At 54.6% G+C, this 17,144-nt stretch overlaps 1 protein-coding gene across 1 annotated transcript in view; it reads left to right on the plus strand.

Moving 5' to 3' along the window:
* Positions 1 to 54: 54 nt before the first annotated feature.
* Tpo (thyroid peroxidase) overlaps positions 55 to 17,144 on the plus strand; it is a 61,481-nt gene continuing 44,391 nt past the window's right edge. Inside the window, exons 1-7 of the mRNA XM_042670491.1 lie at positions 55 to 395; positions 921 to 1,060; positions 1,803 to 1,881; positions 1,993 to 2,092; positions 4,553 to 4,646; positions 6,017 to 6,101; positions 14,603 to 14,751. Coding sequence (XP_042526425.1) covers positions 55 to 395; positions 921 to 1,060; positions 1,803 to 1,881; positions 1,993 to 2,092; positions 4,553 to 4,646; positions 6,017 to 6,101; positions 14,603 to 14,751 — 988 coding nt within the window. The remainder of the gene's footprint in view (positions 396 to 920; positions 1,061 to 1,802; positions 1,882 to 1,992; positions 2,093 to 4,552; positions 4,647 to 6,016; positions 6,102 to 14,602; positions 14,752 to 17,144) is intronic.

The raw sequence follows: 17,144 nt of genomic DNA on the forward strand, positions 1-17,144 counted from the left end.
AGTGAATTCCACTCGCTGCTTGTTTCCACTAGAGGATGCCTCCCAGGGCCTCCCATGCCTACAGAGCCCTCGGTGAGCGGCGCCCACGCCAGGCTGCTCTGCGGCCAGGGACGGGTGCACAGCGCTACAGATGGCACCGTGCCAGGTGCTTCACGAAGAAACGAGGTGAACATCCTGGGTGTTTCTGGGAGCTGGAGGGCGGTGTGCAGCCCACTGCCGTCAGCAGCCCTGCCCAAGGCGCAGCGGTCAGCTCCCGGCTCAGAAATGCCCCGGCGTGGTACGGGACGCTGCCCAAGGCGCAGCGGTCAGCTCCTGGCTCAGAAATGCCCCGGCGTGGTACGGGACGCTGCCCAAGGTGCAGCGGTCAGCTCCCGGCTCAGAAATGCCCTGGCGTGGTACGGGACGCTGCTCAGAGGCTGGTGATTCACCGCAGGGAGACTCGCGGTCTCCGGCGGGATTCTCATCGTCGCTGCTGCAGATCAGCAGGAGGAGCCGAGCCGACGTGAACCTCCCTGACTCACCCTGTCTTCACCCCTGCTCAGGAGGCTGAGAGCTGAGGACTGTGGTTCAAAGCCAGACAGACAGGAAAGTCTGTGAGACTCTTATCCTGAAATAACCACCAGAAAAAGGTGGAAATGGCGCTCTGGCTCAACTGGTGGAGTGCTAGCCTTGAGCAACAACGTTCAAGGACAGGCGCATGCCTGCAGTCCAAGTTCCAGCACATGCACACACGCACACACACATGCATACACACGCACACACACACGCACTCATGCACACACATGCATACACACGCACTCATGCACACACATGCACATGCATACACATGCACACGCACACGCGCACACACACACACACACACACATCCCGCACATGAGTGATACGTAAACTCTTTTGAAGCTTTTTTAACTTTTCCGCAGCATCGGTATTAGATTCACATCTCCACTCCTGAAACAATGTGGTGGAGACACTGAGCAGGCAGAAGAGCCGGCCACGGAGCGGACGCTGGCGGTGAGCTCAGCAGGTCCGGGTGGCGCTGAGTCCCTGGCCGACGCTGGCGGTGAGCTCAGCAGGTCCGGGTGGCGCTGAGTCCCTGGCCGACGCTGGCGGTGAGCTCAGCAGGTCCGGGTGGCGCTTGAGTCCCTGGCCGACGCTGGCGGTGAGCTCAGCAGGTCCGGGTGGCGCTGAGTCCCTGGCCGACGCTGGCGGTGAGCTCAGCAGGTCCGGGTGGCGCTGAGTCCCTGGCCGACGCTCACAGAGTATCTTTAGCTCACCGAGGGGCTGCTCTGGGTGTGCGGTGGGGGGGGGAGGGGGGGAAGGGAGCTTCACTGAGCCTTGGGGGGGAGGGGGCACCGGCCCCAAGCCCCGCGGCCAAGCTCACACCGGAGGCCCTTGCTCCAGCCCTGTGCTCCTGCACCACACAGAGCAAGTGTGCAGCCACATTCCAGGCTGGAAAGCAGCAGTGCCCCGCACACGTCCCAACACAGCGCCTGTCTGGTGACATGGGAACACTACTTCACAGGAAGAGCATGCATCCCCACCTCTACCCTGCTCGGTACTCCCCCTGCTCGGTGCTCCCCATGAACAGTGCTCCCCCTGCAGGTGCTCCCCCTGCAGGTGCTCCCCCTGCAGGTGCTCCCCCTGCACGGTGCTCCCCCTGCAGGTGCTCCCCCTGCAGGTGCTCCCCCTGCACGGTGCTCCCCCTGCAGGTGCTCCCCCTGCAGGTGCTCCCCCTGCACGGTGCTCCCCCTGCAGGTGCTCCCCCTGCACGGTGCTTCCCCTGCACGGTGCTCCCCCTGCAGGTGCTCCCCCTGCACGGTGCTTCCCCTGCACGGTGCTCCCCCTGCAGGTGCTCCCCCTGCACGGTGCTCCCCCTGAACGGTGCCCCCCTGCACGGTGCTTCCCCTGCACGGTGCCCCCCTGCACGGTGCTTCCCCTGCACGGTGCTCCCCTGCACGGTGCTCCCCCTGAACAGTGCCCCCCTGCACACAGGCAGACCCTCTTCCTGGCCTCCACTTCCCTAGAGAAGGTGCTGGCACATTTGATAGGTGTAAACACGAAGAGGCAGAACAAAGAAGAGGAGGCTGGTCCAGTCAGCTGCTGGACCTGCCCTCACTGTGCATGGCAGGGCCTTTCATCCCGCGTCCTTGGAGCTTCAGGAGCCCGGGAAGGAGGCTCTGCCAGGCTGCCTCGGAGCACAGTCCCTGAAGGGCCGTTCATCACCCAGAGCCCCCACGGGGACGTTCATCACCCAGAGCCCCCACGGGGACGTTCATCACCCAGAGCCCCCCCCAGAGCCCCCCTCCCCATGGGGACGTCCTCCCCAGAGCCCCCCTCCCCATGGGGACATCCTCCCCAGAGCCCCCCTCCCCATGGGGACATCCTCCCCAGAGCCCCCCTCCCCATGGGGACGTCCTCCCCAGAGGCCCCCTCCCCATGGGGACATCCTCCCCAGAGCCCCCCTCCCCATGGGGACGTCCTCCCCAGAGCCCCCCTCCCCATGGGGGACGTCCTCCCCAGAGCCCCCCACACGGGGGACGTCCTCCCCAGAGCCCCCCCTCCCCACGGGGGACGTCTTCACTCAGAGCAGCTGCACGAGGGCCGTTCAGCCCTCAGCTCTCACAACAGCACCGTGCATGAAGCTCTCCCTTCAGGCCTAAGGACCTGCAATCCAAGGACAGTGGTAGACCAAGGTGTCCAGCCGACACCTCGCACTGGGGCAGCTGCCAACACAGCCGATGGAGGAAGACTTGTGTCTCACTTTTCATGCAGAATGTAACTTGGAAAAGTCAGAGGAAAATGGAAAGTGGGGAGTGGGGAGTGGGCCCATCGTAGTAATTCCTTGTTCCGGGGCGCGTGGGGTTTCCTCGCCCAATGCACAGAAGCTGGACGGGCGTGGCGGTTGCTGGTGTGATGCCTGGATTGTGAGCAGCCAGGCGCAGGGCAGTGGGCACAGGCCCAGAGCCGCTGAGTGCCCCTCGCTAGTCGCGGGAGCCACGCCTTCCACAGCTCCGGGCACCAGAGCGTAGCATCCATTTATACAGCGGTGCTCCGTCCTCGGAGAGCAAGCCATTCCAGAAGTTTCCAGACACAGTTCTCCCAGCGAGGCACTCCGTCCTCCTCGCCTGAGAGAAGCTCGGTGGTAAAACTTTTGGGTTTCCCATTTTGTAGGAGGAAACAATCATTAGAAGTAATTTGGGGAAGGGGCATGTGTGGGGGCTTTTCCCATCAGAACTGATGGGTGAGTGTGGCCCAGAGAGATGGGCAGCTCAGGTGCTGCACTGGACTTGTCTGGGCTGGTCTTGGCTGTGCTGGGTCGAGTGTGTGCCGGGTCTCAGCTGTGCTGGGTCGAGTGTGTACTGGATCTTGCGTGTGCCGGGTCTCAGCCGTGCTGGGTCGAGTGTGTACTGGATCTTGTGTGTGCCGGGTCTCAGCCGTGCTGGGTCGAGTGTGTACTGGATCTTGCGTGTGCCGGGTCTCAGCCGTGCTGGGTCGAGTGTGTACTGGATCTTGCGTGTGCTGGGTCTCAGCCGTGCTGGGTCGAGTGTGTACTGGATCTTGCGTGTGCGGGGTCTCAGCCGTGCTGGGTCGAGTGTGTACTGGATCTTGCGTGTGCCGGGTCTCAGCCGTGCTGGGTCGAGTGTGTACTGGATCTTGCGTGTGCGGGGTCTCAGCCGTGCTGGTCTTGGCTGTGCTGGTCTTGACCATGTTGGTCTCAGCTGTGCTGGGTTTCATAGATAATGGGTCTCCAGCCTTTTGATCTCAGGTGTGCTGGGTCTCCAGTGTGCTGGGTGGGGTGGGCTGGTCTCGGGTGAGCTGGTCTCAACTGGGCTGGATAAGATCTGAGCAGTGGGAGCCATGGTTCACCAGGCTGTCTTCCCCCGGGGATATTCTGGTTAATAAGATCACAGCCTCATAAACAGGTACAGAAAGTCTAAGACTAAGAAACAAGATCTAGAAAGTGGAAGCTATTGACTTGGGATCTTTTGTTCTGTCGTAACAATTCTTAATTCTAAGTTACTTCATAACAAGAATACCCTAAGAAATCCAGTAGGCATTGAGGATTTTATTACTATTCTCATAAATGCTCAAATCTTAGTATTAGTGATTTGTTCCAAATAGATGTATTAGGGTAAACAGATTTATTTCTAGTAATCATTCTCAATAACTTCATACACTTAACATAACCATGAGTTAAGACAGGTCACCAGTGAGCTATGGGAGGACTCAAGCTGTCAGGCAAGGTACCTCGCCTTCGGGTAAATCAAGGCACTCTGGCCCGATCAGCTCTGCTGCTGAGTGTACATCTTTCTGGTGAGGATAGGGGGTTGGAGTTAGCGGGGGTGCACAGCCCTGCGCTCAGGCCGCCCCACGCCCCTCCCTTCCAGCTGTAGATGAAGGTGCTTGCAGCCCTGGCGGGCACCGTGGCCGTGGCCGGCACTGGACTTCTCTGCTGAGTGTACATCTTTCTGGTGAGGATAGGGGGTTGGAGTTAGCGGAGGTGCACAGCCCTGCGCTCAGGCCGCCCCACGCCCCTCCCTTCCAGCTGTAGATGAAGGTGCTTGCAGCCCTGGCGGGCACCGTGGCCGTGGCCGGCACTGCACTTCTCTTGTCTTTCATCTTGAGAGGCAAAGAACCTCCTGGGGGTGAGTAACACAATCTTATGTCTTTATGAAGACATTTTTCACCCTTGTTAAGTAGAAAACAGAATGGTAACTACTAACAGTCAGTAGCAACGTGTCCTGTTCACACTTCCAAGGCTAAAATTGTAATTCTTGAGTTTAGAAAGGTTAAAATATAAGTCCTTTTGAAAAGAATTAATCTTCCTATGATATCAGAATTTGAAAAGTTTTAGAGTATGTTTGTTCATTTGCTACAGTTTTCATTTAGCAATGGTGTATTTTCTGGGATCATGAGTTGCAATGAGAAATTATGTTTAAAATTCTACTGAAATATAATAGCTAAAATAATCACCTTTTGGTAAACAGAGGGAGTGGAGAGACACACCTAGAGACAGAGAGGGAGGGGAGCGCGACAGGCTGTGCGGAGGCTCTGGGAGGAGCTTGTCCAGGCGCAGCTGGGCGGACCTCCCTGCCTTCCAATGCTGTGCAAGTCCAAGACCGAGGAGCAATCATTTCCCTGCAGTGAATTTGTTTTAAAAGGAAGGCTGCAAGCTCTTTCCCACTCATTGGATTTTGGCAAGCAAGGGCTGTGAAAACAATGTTCAAGCACAGCTCTGAGCAAAAGCCAAGCACTTAGCATGGGCAGGAGGACCCTCAGGCCTGACGGGCTTTGTGATTTTGGAGCAGGCAGATGTTGGCTTTCTCCCTTTTCTGTTTGATTTCATGTCTCCTCGCTTTGCTTTAATCAACCCTTTTGGAGCCGGATGGCTTTGCTTCTTGTCCTGAAGCATTGTGTTTGCTTGCATTGTGTCTGCTGGGTGTGTTCAGATGCTCATGGGGACAGAGGGAGGGACGCATGGGGGTGAGTGGCCATCAGGACAGCGTCTTCAGCAGGTCAGAAGATGCAGGAGGCTCCAGGAGGCAGGCCGTGCTCAGTGACCAGAGAGGCCCTGCACTGAATGAGAGGCTCTCACTCAGTGAAGGAATCTTGGTCGGTTATGCTCTTCCAGTGCTGAAAAAGTAAAATGTGATGAGGGTGATTTCACTGGAAACGTTTGGTAGGTCTGAATGTCTTTTGCTAAATGCACTTAATAAATAGACGAACTGTTAGGAAGTCCATCATGGTCACAGGTAACCAAATGTTCACAAAGAGCAGCCGCGGACATGGTTTGCACAGCTGAGAAGTGCGGCCAGCTCAGCCCCAGCCTCCTGTGGCAGCGAGAGCCGCCGTGCGGGGTCCTCCCGGCCAGGAGGGGACACGGCCCACTGAGCACAACCACGTCAGGCTGAGGCCAGAGGCTGTGTGAGCCCGGCCGTGCAGCTGGACTGAGGAGAGAGCTAGAGGGGGCAGGGGCATGCTGTCTGTTTGAATTCTGCAGTGTGGTATTCCACAGGAAAGACGGGAAAGTTCCATGTCAGCAGCGTTGTGGAAGCAAGCAGACGCAGGGTGGAACATGACCTCTACAGCACAATGACAAGGTGACGTGGCAGGAGGGAGGGACGGAGGGAGGGCACAGGGCTGTCACGTGACCGCAGTGGAGGGGTGCACAGAGCTGTCACGTGACCATAGTGGAGGGGTGCACAGGGCTGTCACGTGACCATAGTGGAGGGGTGCACAGAGCTGTCACGTGACCATAGTGGAGGGGTGCACAGGGCCGTCACGTGACCGCAGTGGAGGGGTGCACAGAGCTGTCACGTGACCATAGTGGAGGGGTGCACAGGGCTGTCACGTGACCGCAGTGGAGGGGTGCACAGAGCTGTCACGTGACCGCAGTGGAGGGGTGCACAGAGCTGTCACGTGACCATAGTGGAGGAGTGCACAGGGCTGTCACGTGACCATAGTGGAGGGGTGCACAGAGCTGTCACGTGACCCCGGTGGAGGGGTGCACAGAGCTGTCACGTGACCATAGTGGAGGGGTGCACAGAGCTGTCACGTGACCATAGTGGAGGGGTGCACAGGGCTGTCACGTGACCATAGTGGAGGGGTGCACAGAGCTGTCACGTGACCATAGTGGAGGAGTGCACAGGGCTGTCACGTGACCATAGTGGAGGGGTGCACAGAGCTGTCACGTGACCCCGGTGGAGGGGTGCACAGGGCTGTCACGTGACCATAGTGGAGGAGTGCACAGGGCTGTCACGTGACCATAGTGGAGGGGTGCACAGAGCTGTCACGTGACCATAGTGGAGGGGTGCACAGAGCTGTCACGTGACCCCGGTGGAGGGGTGCACAGAGCTGTCACGTGACCATAGTGGAGGAGTGCACAAGGCTGTCACGTGACCATAGTGGAGGGGTGCACAGGGCTGTCACGTGACCATAGTGGAGGGGTGCACAGGGCTGTCACGTGACCATAGTGGAGGGGTGCACAGAGGCTGTCACGTGACCATAGTGGAGGGGTGCACAGGGCTGTCACGTGACCATAGTGGAGGGGTGCACAGAGCTGTCACGTGACCATAGTGGAGGGGTGCACAGAGCTGTCATGTGACCATAGTGGAGGGGTGCACAGAGGCTGTCACATGACTGGAGAAGAGGTCACACAGGAGTGGAGATACCCCACGAGGCTCTGCACACACAACACCTATTTCAGTTTTCACAAACACCCCCAAAATGGTCCAGTTACCCCACTGTGCACAGTAGGCCCTGAAGTTACATGCATCCCTTGGCCCCAATATGAGTGCAGGAAACTCAGAGACGATGTTAAATTCTGTCCCCAGCAAGAGAGGGAGCTGGTGACCGTGATCCAAGGTGTGGTCCAGGTGTGGTCCAGGTGTGATCCAGGTGTGATCCAGGTGTGGTCCAGGGGTGATCCAAGGGGTGATCCAAGGCACTCAGGCTAGAGGCGGGGTCCTGACCAGAACCGCGGTTTGGGTGCAGTGGAGGAAAGGGGTCCTGGTGCGAGTCTCCGAGTCATTGTGACACTCCCATAACGACTCCTGGAAAGGACAGTGGGTCACCTAGTCCAGGACCAGGAGGGCCCTATTGTCCACAAAGGAACAGTTCAAGAATGGCCTTGGGGAAATAAAGCAGGAGCAGCTTTGTGAAAATAAAGCAATGTATGCCCACGCCCAAGAAGTGAGCCCCGACTGGAGAGTGGACAGACTGGAGCAGAACAGGACACTGATGACCCAAGACTGTAGGATTTCATCTGTAGTGGTAGAGAAATCAGACCTGACAACTGGGGATCTGTAGAGGTAGATGGTCTGTCGTGAGAACGTAGGATCTGTAGAGGTGGACAGTCAGTCCTGAGAACTGGGGAAGTGTAGAGGTGGACGGTCAGTCCTGAGAACTAAGATCTGTAGATATGGACAGTCAGTCCTCAGAAATGGGCATCTGTAGGGGTGGATGGGCACTCCTGAGAACTGAGGATCTATAGAGGTGGATGGTCAGTCCCTGGGGATCTGTAGGGGTGGATGGGCACTCCTGAGAACTGAGGATCTATAGAGGTGGATGGTCAGTCCCTGGGGATCTGTAGAGGTGGATGGTCAGCCCTGACAACTGAGGATCTTTAGAGGTGGACTGTCAGTCCTAAGAACTGGGGACCTGTAGAGGTTAAAGGTCAGTCCTAAGAACTGTAGAGGTTGATGGTCAGTCCTGAGAACTGGGGATCTGTAGAGATGGATGTCCAATCCTGAGAACTAGGAATCTGCAGGGGTAGACAGGCAGTCCTGAGAACTGAGGATGTGTAGGAGAGGAGGGTAAGTTCTGAGATGTGGGACCTGTAAAAGTGGATAGTCAGGTCTGAGAACTGGGGACCTGTGGAGGTGGCTGCTCAGTCATGAGAAACGAAGAGGTGTAGAGTTGGACAGTCAGCCCTGAGAACTAAGGATCTGTGGAGGTGGACAGTGAGTCCTGAGAACTGAGGATCACTACAGGTGGACAGGCAGTCTTGTAAACTGGGCATCTCAAGAGGTGGATGAGCATTCCTGAGAACTGAGGATCTATAGACATGGATGGCCAGTCCTGAAAACTGGGCATCTGTAGAGGTGGAAAGTCAGTCCTGAGAACTGGGGATCTGTAGAGGTGGATGGTCAGTCCTGAGAACTGGGAAGCTTAAGTGGTGGAGAGTCAATCCTGAGAACTGGGCAAATGCAGAGGTGGGCGGTCAGTCCTGAGTAATAAGGATCTTTAGAGGTGGATGGTGAGTCCTGAGACCTGGGGATCTGTAGAGGTGGAGGTCAGTTCTGAAAACTGGGGATCTGTGCAGGTGGACAGTCAGCCCTGGGAACAAAGATCTGTGGAGGTGGACAGTGAGTCCTGCGAACTGAGGATCGCTGGAGGTTGATGGGCAGTCCTGAGAACTAGAGAAGCTGTAGGGTAGGAAGGTCAGTCCTGAGAACAAGTGATCGGTACATGTGGATGGGCAATTCTGAGAACTGAGGATATGTAGAGGTGGATGGTCGGTACTGAGAACTGGGAACCTGCAGGGGTGGACATTCAGACTGAGAACTGGAGATCTGTGGAGGTGGAGAGTAAATCCTGAGAACTGAGGATCTGTAGAGGTGGAAGGTCTGTCCTGAGAACTGCGGATCTATAAAGGTGGACAGTCAGTACTTTGAACAGAGGACCTATAGAGGTGGATGGTCAGTCCTGAGAACTAAGAATCTGTGGAGGTAGACAGTCCTGAAAACTAAGGATTTTTAAAGGGGGACAATCAGTCCTGAGAACTAAGGAGCTGTAGAGGTGGATGATCAGCCCTGAAAACTGAGGATCTGTAGAGGTGGACGGTCTGTCCTGAGAACTGGGGATCTCTAGGGTTGGCCATCAATCCTGAGAACTGATGTTATGTAGAAGTGGATGGTCAGTCCTGAGAATTGGGATCTCTAGAGGTGGATGGTCAGTCCTGAGAACTGAGAATGTGTAGAGGTGGATGGTCAGTTCTGAGAACTGGGAGCTGTAGAGTTGGACAGTTACTCCTGAGAACTAAGGAGCTGTAGGAGTGGACGCTCAGTCCTGAGAACTGGGGTTTGTAGAGGTCAAAGGGGAGTCCTGAGAACTGGGGGAGCTGTAGAGTTGGAAGGTCAGTCCTGAGTACTGGGGATAGGTACATGTGGACGGACAGTTCTGAGAACTGAGAATATAGAGGTGGAAGATCAGTCCTGAAAACTGGGAACCTGTAGAGGTGGATGGTCAGTCCTGAAAACTGGAGATCTGCGGAGGGAGAGAATAAATCCTGAGAACTGAGGATCTGTAGAGTTGGAGGGTAAGTTCTGAGAAACAGGAGACCTGTAGAAGTGGAAGGTTAATCCTGCAAATTGCGGATCTGTGGAGGTGGGGAGTCAGTACTGAGAACTGGGGACCTGTAGAGGTGGACGATCATTCCTGAGAACTCGGGATCTGTAGAGTTGGATGGTCAGGTCTGATAACTGAGAATCTCTAGAGGTGGATGGTCAAGCTGAGAACTGAGGATCTGTAGAGATGGACTGTCAGTCATGAGAACTGAGAATGTATATTGGTCACCGGTCAGTCCTGAGAAATAAGGATCTGTACAGGTGGATGGTCAGTCCTGAGAACTGGGGATCTGTAAAGGTGGACGGTCAGTCCTGAGTACTGGGGATCTGTAGTGGTGAACTGTCTGTCCTGAGAACTAAGGATTTGTAAAGGTGGATGGTCAGTCCTGAGAACAAAGGATCTGAGGAGGTGGACAGTCAGTCATGAAAACTGATAATCTGTGGAGGTGGACGGTCAGTCCTGAGAACTCGGGATCTGTAGAGTTGGATGGTCAGGTCTGAGAACTGAGGGTCTGTAGAGATGGACTGTCAGTCATGAGAACTGAGAATGTATAGTGGTTGCCGGTCAGTCCTGAGAAATAAGGATCTGTATAGGTGGATGGTTAGTTCTGAGAACTGAGGAGTGTAGGGGTTGATGGTCAGTACTGAGAACTGGGGATCTGTAGAGGTGGACAGTGAGTCCTGAGAACTGAGGATCTATAGAGGTGGACGGTCAGTTCTGAGAACTGGGGATCTGAGGAGTGGACAGTCAGTCCACTGAGAATCTGTAGAGGTGGACGGACAGTCCTGAGAAATGAGCATCTCTACCAGTGCACAGGGTGTCCTGACAACTGAGGATCTATAGAGCTGGATAGTCAGTCTTATGAACTGGGGACCTGTAGAAGTAGAAGGTCAGTCCTGAGAACTGGGGCTCTGTAGAGGTGGGTGGTCAGGTCTGAGAACTGAGAATCTGGTAGAGATGGACAGTCAGTCCTGAGAACTGGGGTGCTGTAGAGTTAGATGGTCAGGCTGAGAACTGAGGATCTGTAGAGATGGACTGTCAGTCATGAGAACTGAGAATGTATAGTGGTCGCCGGTCAGTCCTGAGAAATAAGGATCTGTACAGGTGGATGGTCAGTTCTGAGAACTGAGGAGTGTAGGGGTGGATGGTCAGTCGTGTGAACTAGGAATCTGTAGAGGTATGTGGTCAGTCCTGAGAACTGGGGATCTGTAGAGGTAGACAGTCAGTCATGAGAACTGAGAATGTAGAGGTGGCTATTCAGTCCTGAGAACTAAGGATCTGTACAGGTCGACGGTCAGTCCTGACAACTGAGTGTAGGGGTGGATGATCAGTTGTGAGAACTAGGAATCTGTAGGGGTGGATGGTCAGTCCTGAGAACTGGGGATCTGTAGTGGTCAACTGTCCTGAGAACTAAGGATTTGTAAAGGTGACGGTCAGTCCTGAGAACAAAGGATCTGAGGTGGATAGTCAGTCATGAAAACTGAGAATCTGTGGAGGTAGATGGTCAGTCCTGAGAACTAGGCATCTCTACAGGTGGACGGGAAGTCCTGACAACTGAGGATCTGTAGAGGTGGACAGTCAGTGCTGAGAACTCGGAACCTGTAGAGGTGAACGGTCAGTCCTGAGAACTGGGGATCTGTACAGGTGGATGGTCAGTCCTGAGGACTAGGGATCTGTAGGAGTGGATGGTAAGTTCTGAGAAATGGGGGATCTGTAGAGGTGGACGGTCAGTCCTGAGAACTGAGGATCTGTAAAGGTGGATGGTTATTCCTGAGAACTAAGAATCTGCAGAGGTGGATGGTCAGTCCTGAGATCTAAGGATCTGTGGAGGTGGACAATCAGTTCTGAGAACTGAGGATCTGTAGAGGTGGACAGTCAGTGCTGAGAACTCGGAACCTGTAGAGGTGAACGGTCAGTCCTGAGAACTGGGGATCTGTACAGGTGGATGGTCAGTCCTGAGGACTAGGGATCTGTAGGAGTGGATGGTAAGTTCTGAGAAATGGGGGATCTGTAGAGGTGGACGGTCAGTCCTGAGAACTGAGGATCTGTAAAGGTAGATGGTTATTCCTGAGAACTAAGAATCTGCAGAGGTGGATGGTCAGTCCTGAGATCTAAGGATCTGTGGAGGTGGACAATCAGTTCTGAGAACTGAGGATCTGTAGGGGTGGATGGTCAGTCCTGAGACCTGGGGGATCTGCAGAGGTGGAAGGTCAGTCCTGTGAACTGGGCATCTGTGGAGGTAGATGGTCAGTCCTGAGAACTGGGCATATGTGGAGGTAGATGGTCAGTCCTGAGAACTGGGCATCTGTGGAGGTGGATGGTCAGTCCTGAGAACTGGGCATCTGTAGAAGTGGATGTTCAATCCTGAGAACTGGGGATCAGTAGAGATGGACAGTCAGTCCTGAGAACTGGGGATCTGTAGAGGTAGATGGTCAATCCTGAGAACTAAGGATCTGTGCAGGTGGACGGTCAATCCTGAGACCTGGGGATCAGTAAATGTGAACTGGGAGTTCTTCATTTTAAACACTAATTTAAATAATAATTAACAGGAACCTTAATTTTCAATGCATGACAGGCACCAATGTCAATAGTAAGTATCATGGCCTCATATTACATATACAGAAAATAAAGTACAGAAACCAAAATCACTAAGCAGGGATCATTTTCACAAGCTTATCATTATGTTGAAAGTTAAGCAAAAATATGTCATTTTTCAAGGTGCAAACTGTCATAAGACAGTTGCTGACTCCTTCCAAATTTCTATTATTCCAAACAGCAAACACTCTACTGTCAATGTTAGCTACAGAATTGTGCTGTATCTAAAAACAAATAAAAAAGAAACAAAAAAATATCCCCCATGAATTGATGTGTATTTTGAATTGATGTGATCTGAAATGGGTGGGAATTACCTGAGAAGAGAGAAAGACCATAGATGTAAACGCAGTCCACCTTCAGTTTCTAGGCCTTCTGAAATATGTCTCAGTCCTAAAGACGGCACTCAGGAGTGAGGAGGAGGGGATGCATACGTATATTAATCTGGAAAGTTTGCTTCTTGGTAGCTCCTGAGCAATATCCTCTAAGACTATATTGATTTCCTTAATTCTGTTCCCACTGTGTGGAAGGCCCGGAGTAAATGTTGGGAATGCAGAGATGAATTTGTGTCCACTACCTTGGAAGTTCTCTCTCCTTGTGCCAATAATGACATGGGTGTTGTGCTAGTTTGGGAAAGGGCTAGGGTTGGCGTGTTGGTGGGTAACGTGTTTCCTAACCATAAAATGTTTTATGCCGCTAAACAAATCTAGTCACTTTACCACAAAAAAGGGGAGACGCTTATCTCAACAGTCATGATGTCCAAGTGAGGGCTAAGTCCTTCGCTGCACTCCCGCGGGGACTGGCGTTGCATGGGGACTCCTCAACATGCAGAGGGCCGGGCCTTCTTGCCCGAAGGTCACGGCAGGACCCTGGCCCCGAAGGTCATGGCAGGGCCGGGCCTTCCTGCCCCGAAGCTCTCCGGGGGTTCTGAGATTCCACCCTGCCCACATGCTGGCAACTTAGCTTTCTGGGCTTTGACAGCAAATTCTGGAACCCTAGGCCGGCACAGAGGCCTTTGCCCTCTAGTCATAGCCAGTGTTCTCCATTGGTGCCTGGTGCCCAGAGAGCAAAGCACAGGACAGAGGGGACCACAGCTGAGCCCCTCTGTCAGGACGGCATGAGCACGTGGCCGGCTGTCCTGGGAGTGGACAAGAGTGACGTCCAGGGGAAGAGCAGTCTGTCAGACAAGGCTGGCTGTCACTCAAACTTCACAACGCCAAGTATCACCCTTAGAAGACAGTCTGGAGCACCTGTGCCCTGCAGCCCTGAGCCTGTGGGAAATGGGCCCTCGGGGCGCCCACCCTCACACAGGCTGCTTCCTGGCCCTCCCCGTGCTTGCCCTCTCCTCCTCATCCCTCAAAGACTTCGTGTGAACCCAGTGAGGGTGTCCCTGCTGGACGGCTGTGCCCGCACCAGCGTCTCGGTGGCAGCAGGAAGGGGGGCGTGGGTGTGCGGGTAGAACACGGCTCTGGGAGAAGGGGGGAGGGCGGGGAGAGCACACGGGAGAAGGGGTGGGGGTGAGCGCCCTGGGCCATGCAGACCCCAGTGAAGGGTAAGCAGACGCAAATCACCCGGACCTGGCCAGGACCTTGGCCGCCTGAGGAAGCGGAGCCTCCCTAGCCTCAGAACAGACGAAGCCCAACGACGGCTCTCTGCGTGCCTCTCCCCTGCCGCACAGTCCGTACGTTACAGCCCGGCCCCATGGCTGCTGCTGGGGACAGAGAGGGGCCCGTGCCCCATGACAGGATGAGGGGGTGCTGCGGTGAGGTGGGACTGGCAGGCATGCCCAGCCATCTGGGGCTGCAGCGGGCTGACCCCTGACCCACAGCAGGATGACCCCTGGGTCACTTGATGGCTCCATAGCTGCTGCCACTGAGACTGGCAAAGATACAGAGCCCTTCTCCCATTCTCACCATCTATGGTGGAGACAGACTGGATTTCTCAGAAGAGTAAGAGAACTCCAAGGAGAATCGGATGAGTGCGGCTGCCGAGGCCTCGTAAAGGGAGAACACCGGCCACTTCCTTCACCCCCAGCAGTGATGCACTATTCACACCCCCTTTTCTCGCCCCAGGAGTCCTGGAGTCCTGCAGCCGAGACGGTTAATGGGTAATCAGCTACCAGAGCATCAACAACAAGACGTATCTTCTCCTTCTGCTGTAGAAACCTCAGGAAAAGGGAAGCCACTTCCCCATCTCAGCTGCTGGCCCTCTCCAAGATGCCTGAGCCAACTAGCAGGACTGTTTCCCACGCAGCTGAGATCATGGAAACTTCCATACAAGTGATGAAACGTCAACCTTCATGGCCCACAGGTAAAAGCCCCGGACCCCAGCACCACACAGGCGAACACACAGAACCCCAGCACCACACAGGCGAACACACAGAACCCCAGCACCACACAGGCGAACACACAGAACCCCAGCACCACACAGGCGAACACACAGAACCCCAGCACTACACAGGCGAACACACAGAACCCCAGCACCACACAGGCGAACACACAGAACCCCAGCACCACACAGGCGAACACACAGAACCCCAGCACCACACAGGCGAACACACAGAACCCCAGCACCACACAGGCGAACACCTGAATCACACCACCACACAGGTGAACACCTGAATCCCACCACCACACAGGCGAACACACAGAACCCCAGCACCACACAGGTGAACACCTGAATCACACCACCACACAGGCGAACACACAGAACCCCAGCACCACACAGGCGAACACACAGAACCCCAGCACCACACAGGCGAACACACAGAACCCCAGCACCACCCAGGCGAACACACAGAACCCTAGCACCACACAGGCGAATACACAGAACCCCAGCACCACACAGGCGAACACACAGAACCCCAGCACCACACAGGCGAACACAGAACCCCAGAACCACACAGGCGAACACACAGAACCCCAGCACCACACAGGCGAACACACAGAACCCCAGCACCACACAGGCGAACACACAGAACCCCAGCACCACACAGGCGAACACACAGAACCCCAGCACCACACAGGCGAACACACAGAACCCCAGCACCACACAGGCGAACACACAGAACCCCAGCACCACACAGGCGAACACACAGAACCCCAGCACCACACAGGCGAACACACAGAACCCCAGCACCACACAGGCGAACACACAGAACCCCAGCACCACACAGGCGAACACACAGAACCCCAGCACCACACAGGCGAACACCTGAATCACACCACCACACAGGTGAACACCTGAATCACACCACCACACAGGTGAACACACAGGACCCCACCCACACAGAGGTGAATGCCCTGAATCCCACCACCACACAAGTGAACACCTGAATCACACCCCCACAGAGGTGAACACCCTGAACCACACCACTACACAGGTGAACACACAGAACCCCACCACCACAGGTGAAAACCCTGAATCACACCCCCACAGAGGTGAACACCTGAATCCCACTACCACACAAGTGAACACCTGAATCACACCACAACACAGGTGAACACCCTGAATCACACCACCATACAGGTGAACACACAGGAACCCACCACCACACAGGTGAACACCTAAATCATACTACCACACGGGAGAACACCCTGAATCACACGACCACACAGGCGAACATCTGAAACACCACCACACAGGTAAACACCTGAATCCCACCAGCACACATGACCACCCTGAATCTCACCACCACACAGGTAAACAACCTGAATCCCACCACCACACATGTGAATACCTGAATCACACCACCATACAGGTGAACACACAGGACCCCACCACCACACAGGTAAACACACTGAATCACACCACCACATAGGTGAACACCCTGCATCCCAACACTACACAGGTGAACACCTGAATTACACTACCACACAGGTGAACACCTGAATCACACCACCATACAGGTAAATACACATGACCCCACCACCACACAAGTGAACACAATGAATCACACCACCACACAGGTGAACAACTGAATCACACCACCACACAGGTGAACACGCTGAATCACACCACTACATGTAAACACCCTGCATCACACCACCACATGGGAGAACACCCTGAATCACACCACAACACAGGTGAACACCCTGAATCACACCACCGTACAAGTGAACACACAGGACCCCACCACCACACAGGTGAACACCTAAATCATACTACCACACAGGAGAACACCCTGAATCACACCACCACACAGGAGAACACAGGAATTACACCACACACAGGTGAACATCTGAAATATACCACTACACAGGAAAACATCCTGAATCCCACCACCACACATGTGAATACCTGAATCACACGACCACACAGGCGAACATCTGAAACACACCACCACACAGGTAAACACCTGAATCCCACCAGCACACATGACCACCCTGAATCTCACCATCACACAGGTGAACAACTTGAATCCCACCACCACACACGTGAATACCTGAATCACACCACCACACAGGTGAATACCTGAATCACACCACCACACAGGTGAAAACCTGAATCCCACCACCACACAGGTGAACACCCTGAATCCCACCACCACACAGGTGAACCCTGATTCCCACCACCACACAGGTGAGCACCTGGAATCACACCACCACACAGATGAACACCTGAATTACACCTCCATACAGTTGAACACTCTGAATCAAACCTCTACACAGGTGAACACCTGAATCCTACCACCACACAGGTCA

The sequence above is a fragment of the Dipodomys spectabilis genome, unplaced genomic scaffold, assembly GCF_019054845.1.
Source record: "Dipodomys spectabilis isolate Male_0828 unplaced genomic scaffold, ASM1905484v1 ptg000561l, whole genome shotgun sequence".
Lineage (NCBI taxonomy): Eukaryota > Metazoa > Chordata > Mammalia > Rodentia > Heteromyidae > Dipodomys > Dipodomys spectabilis.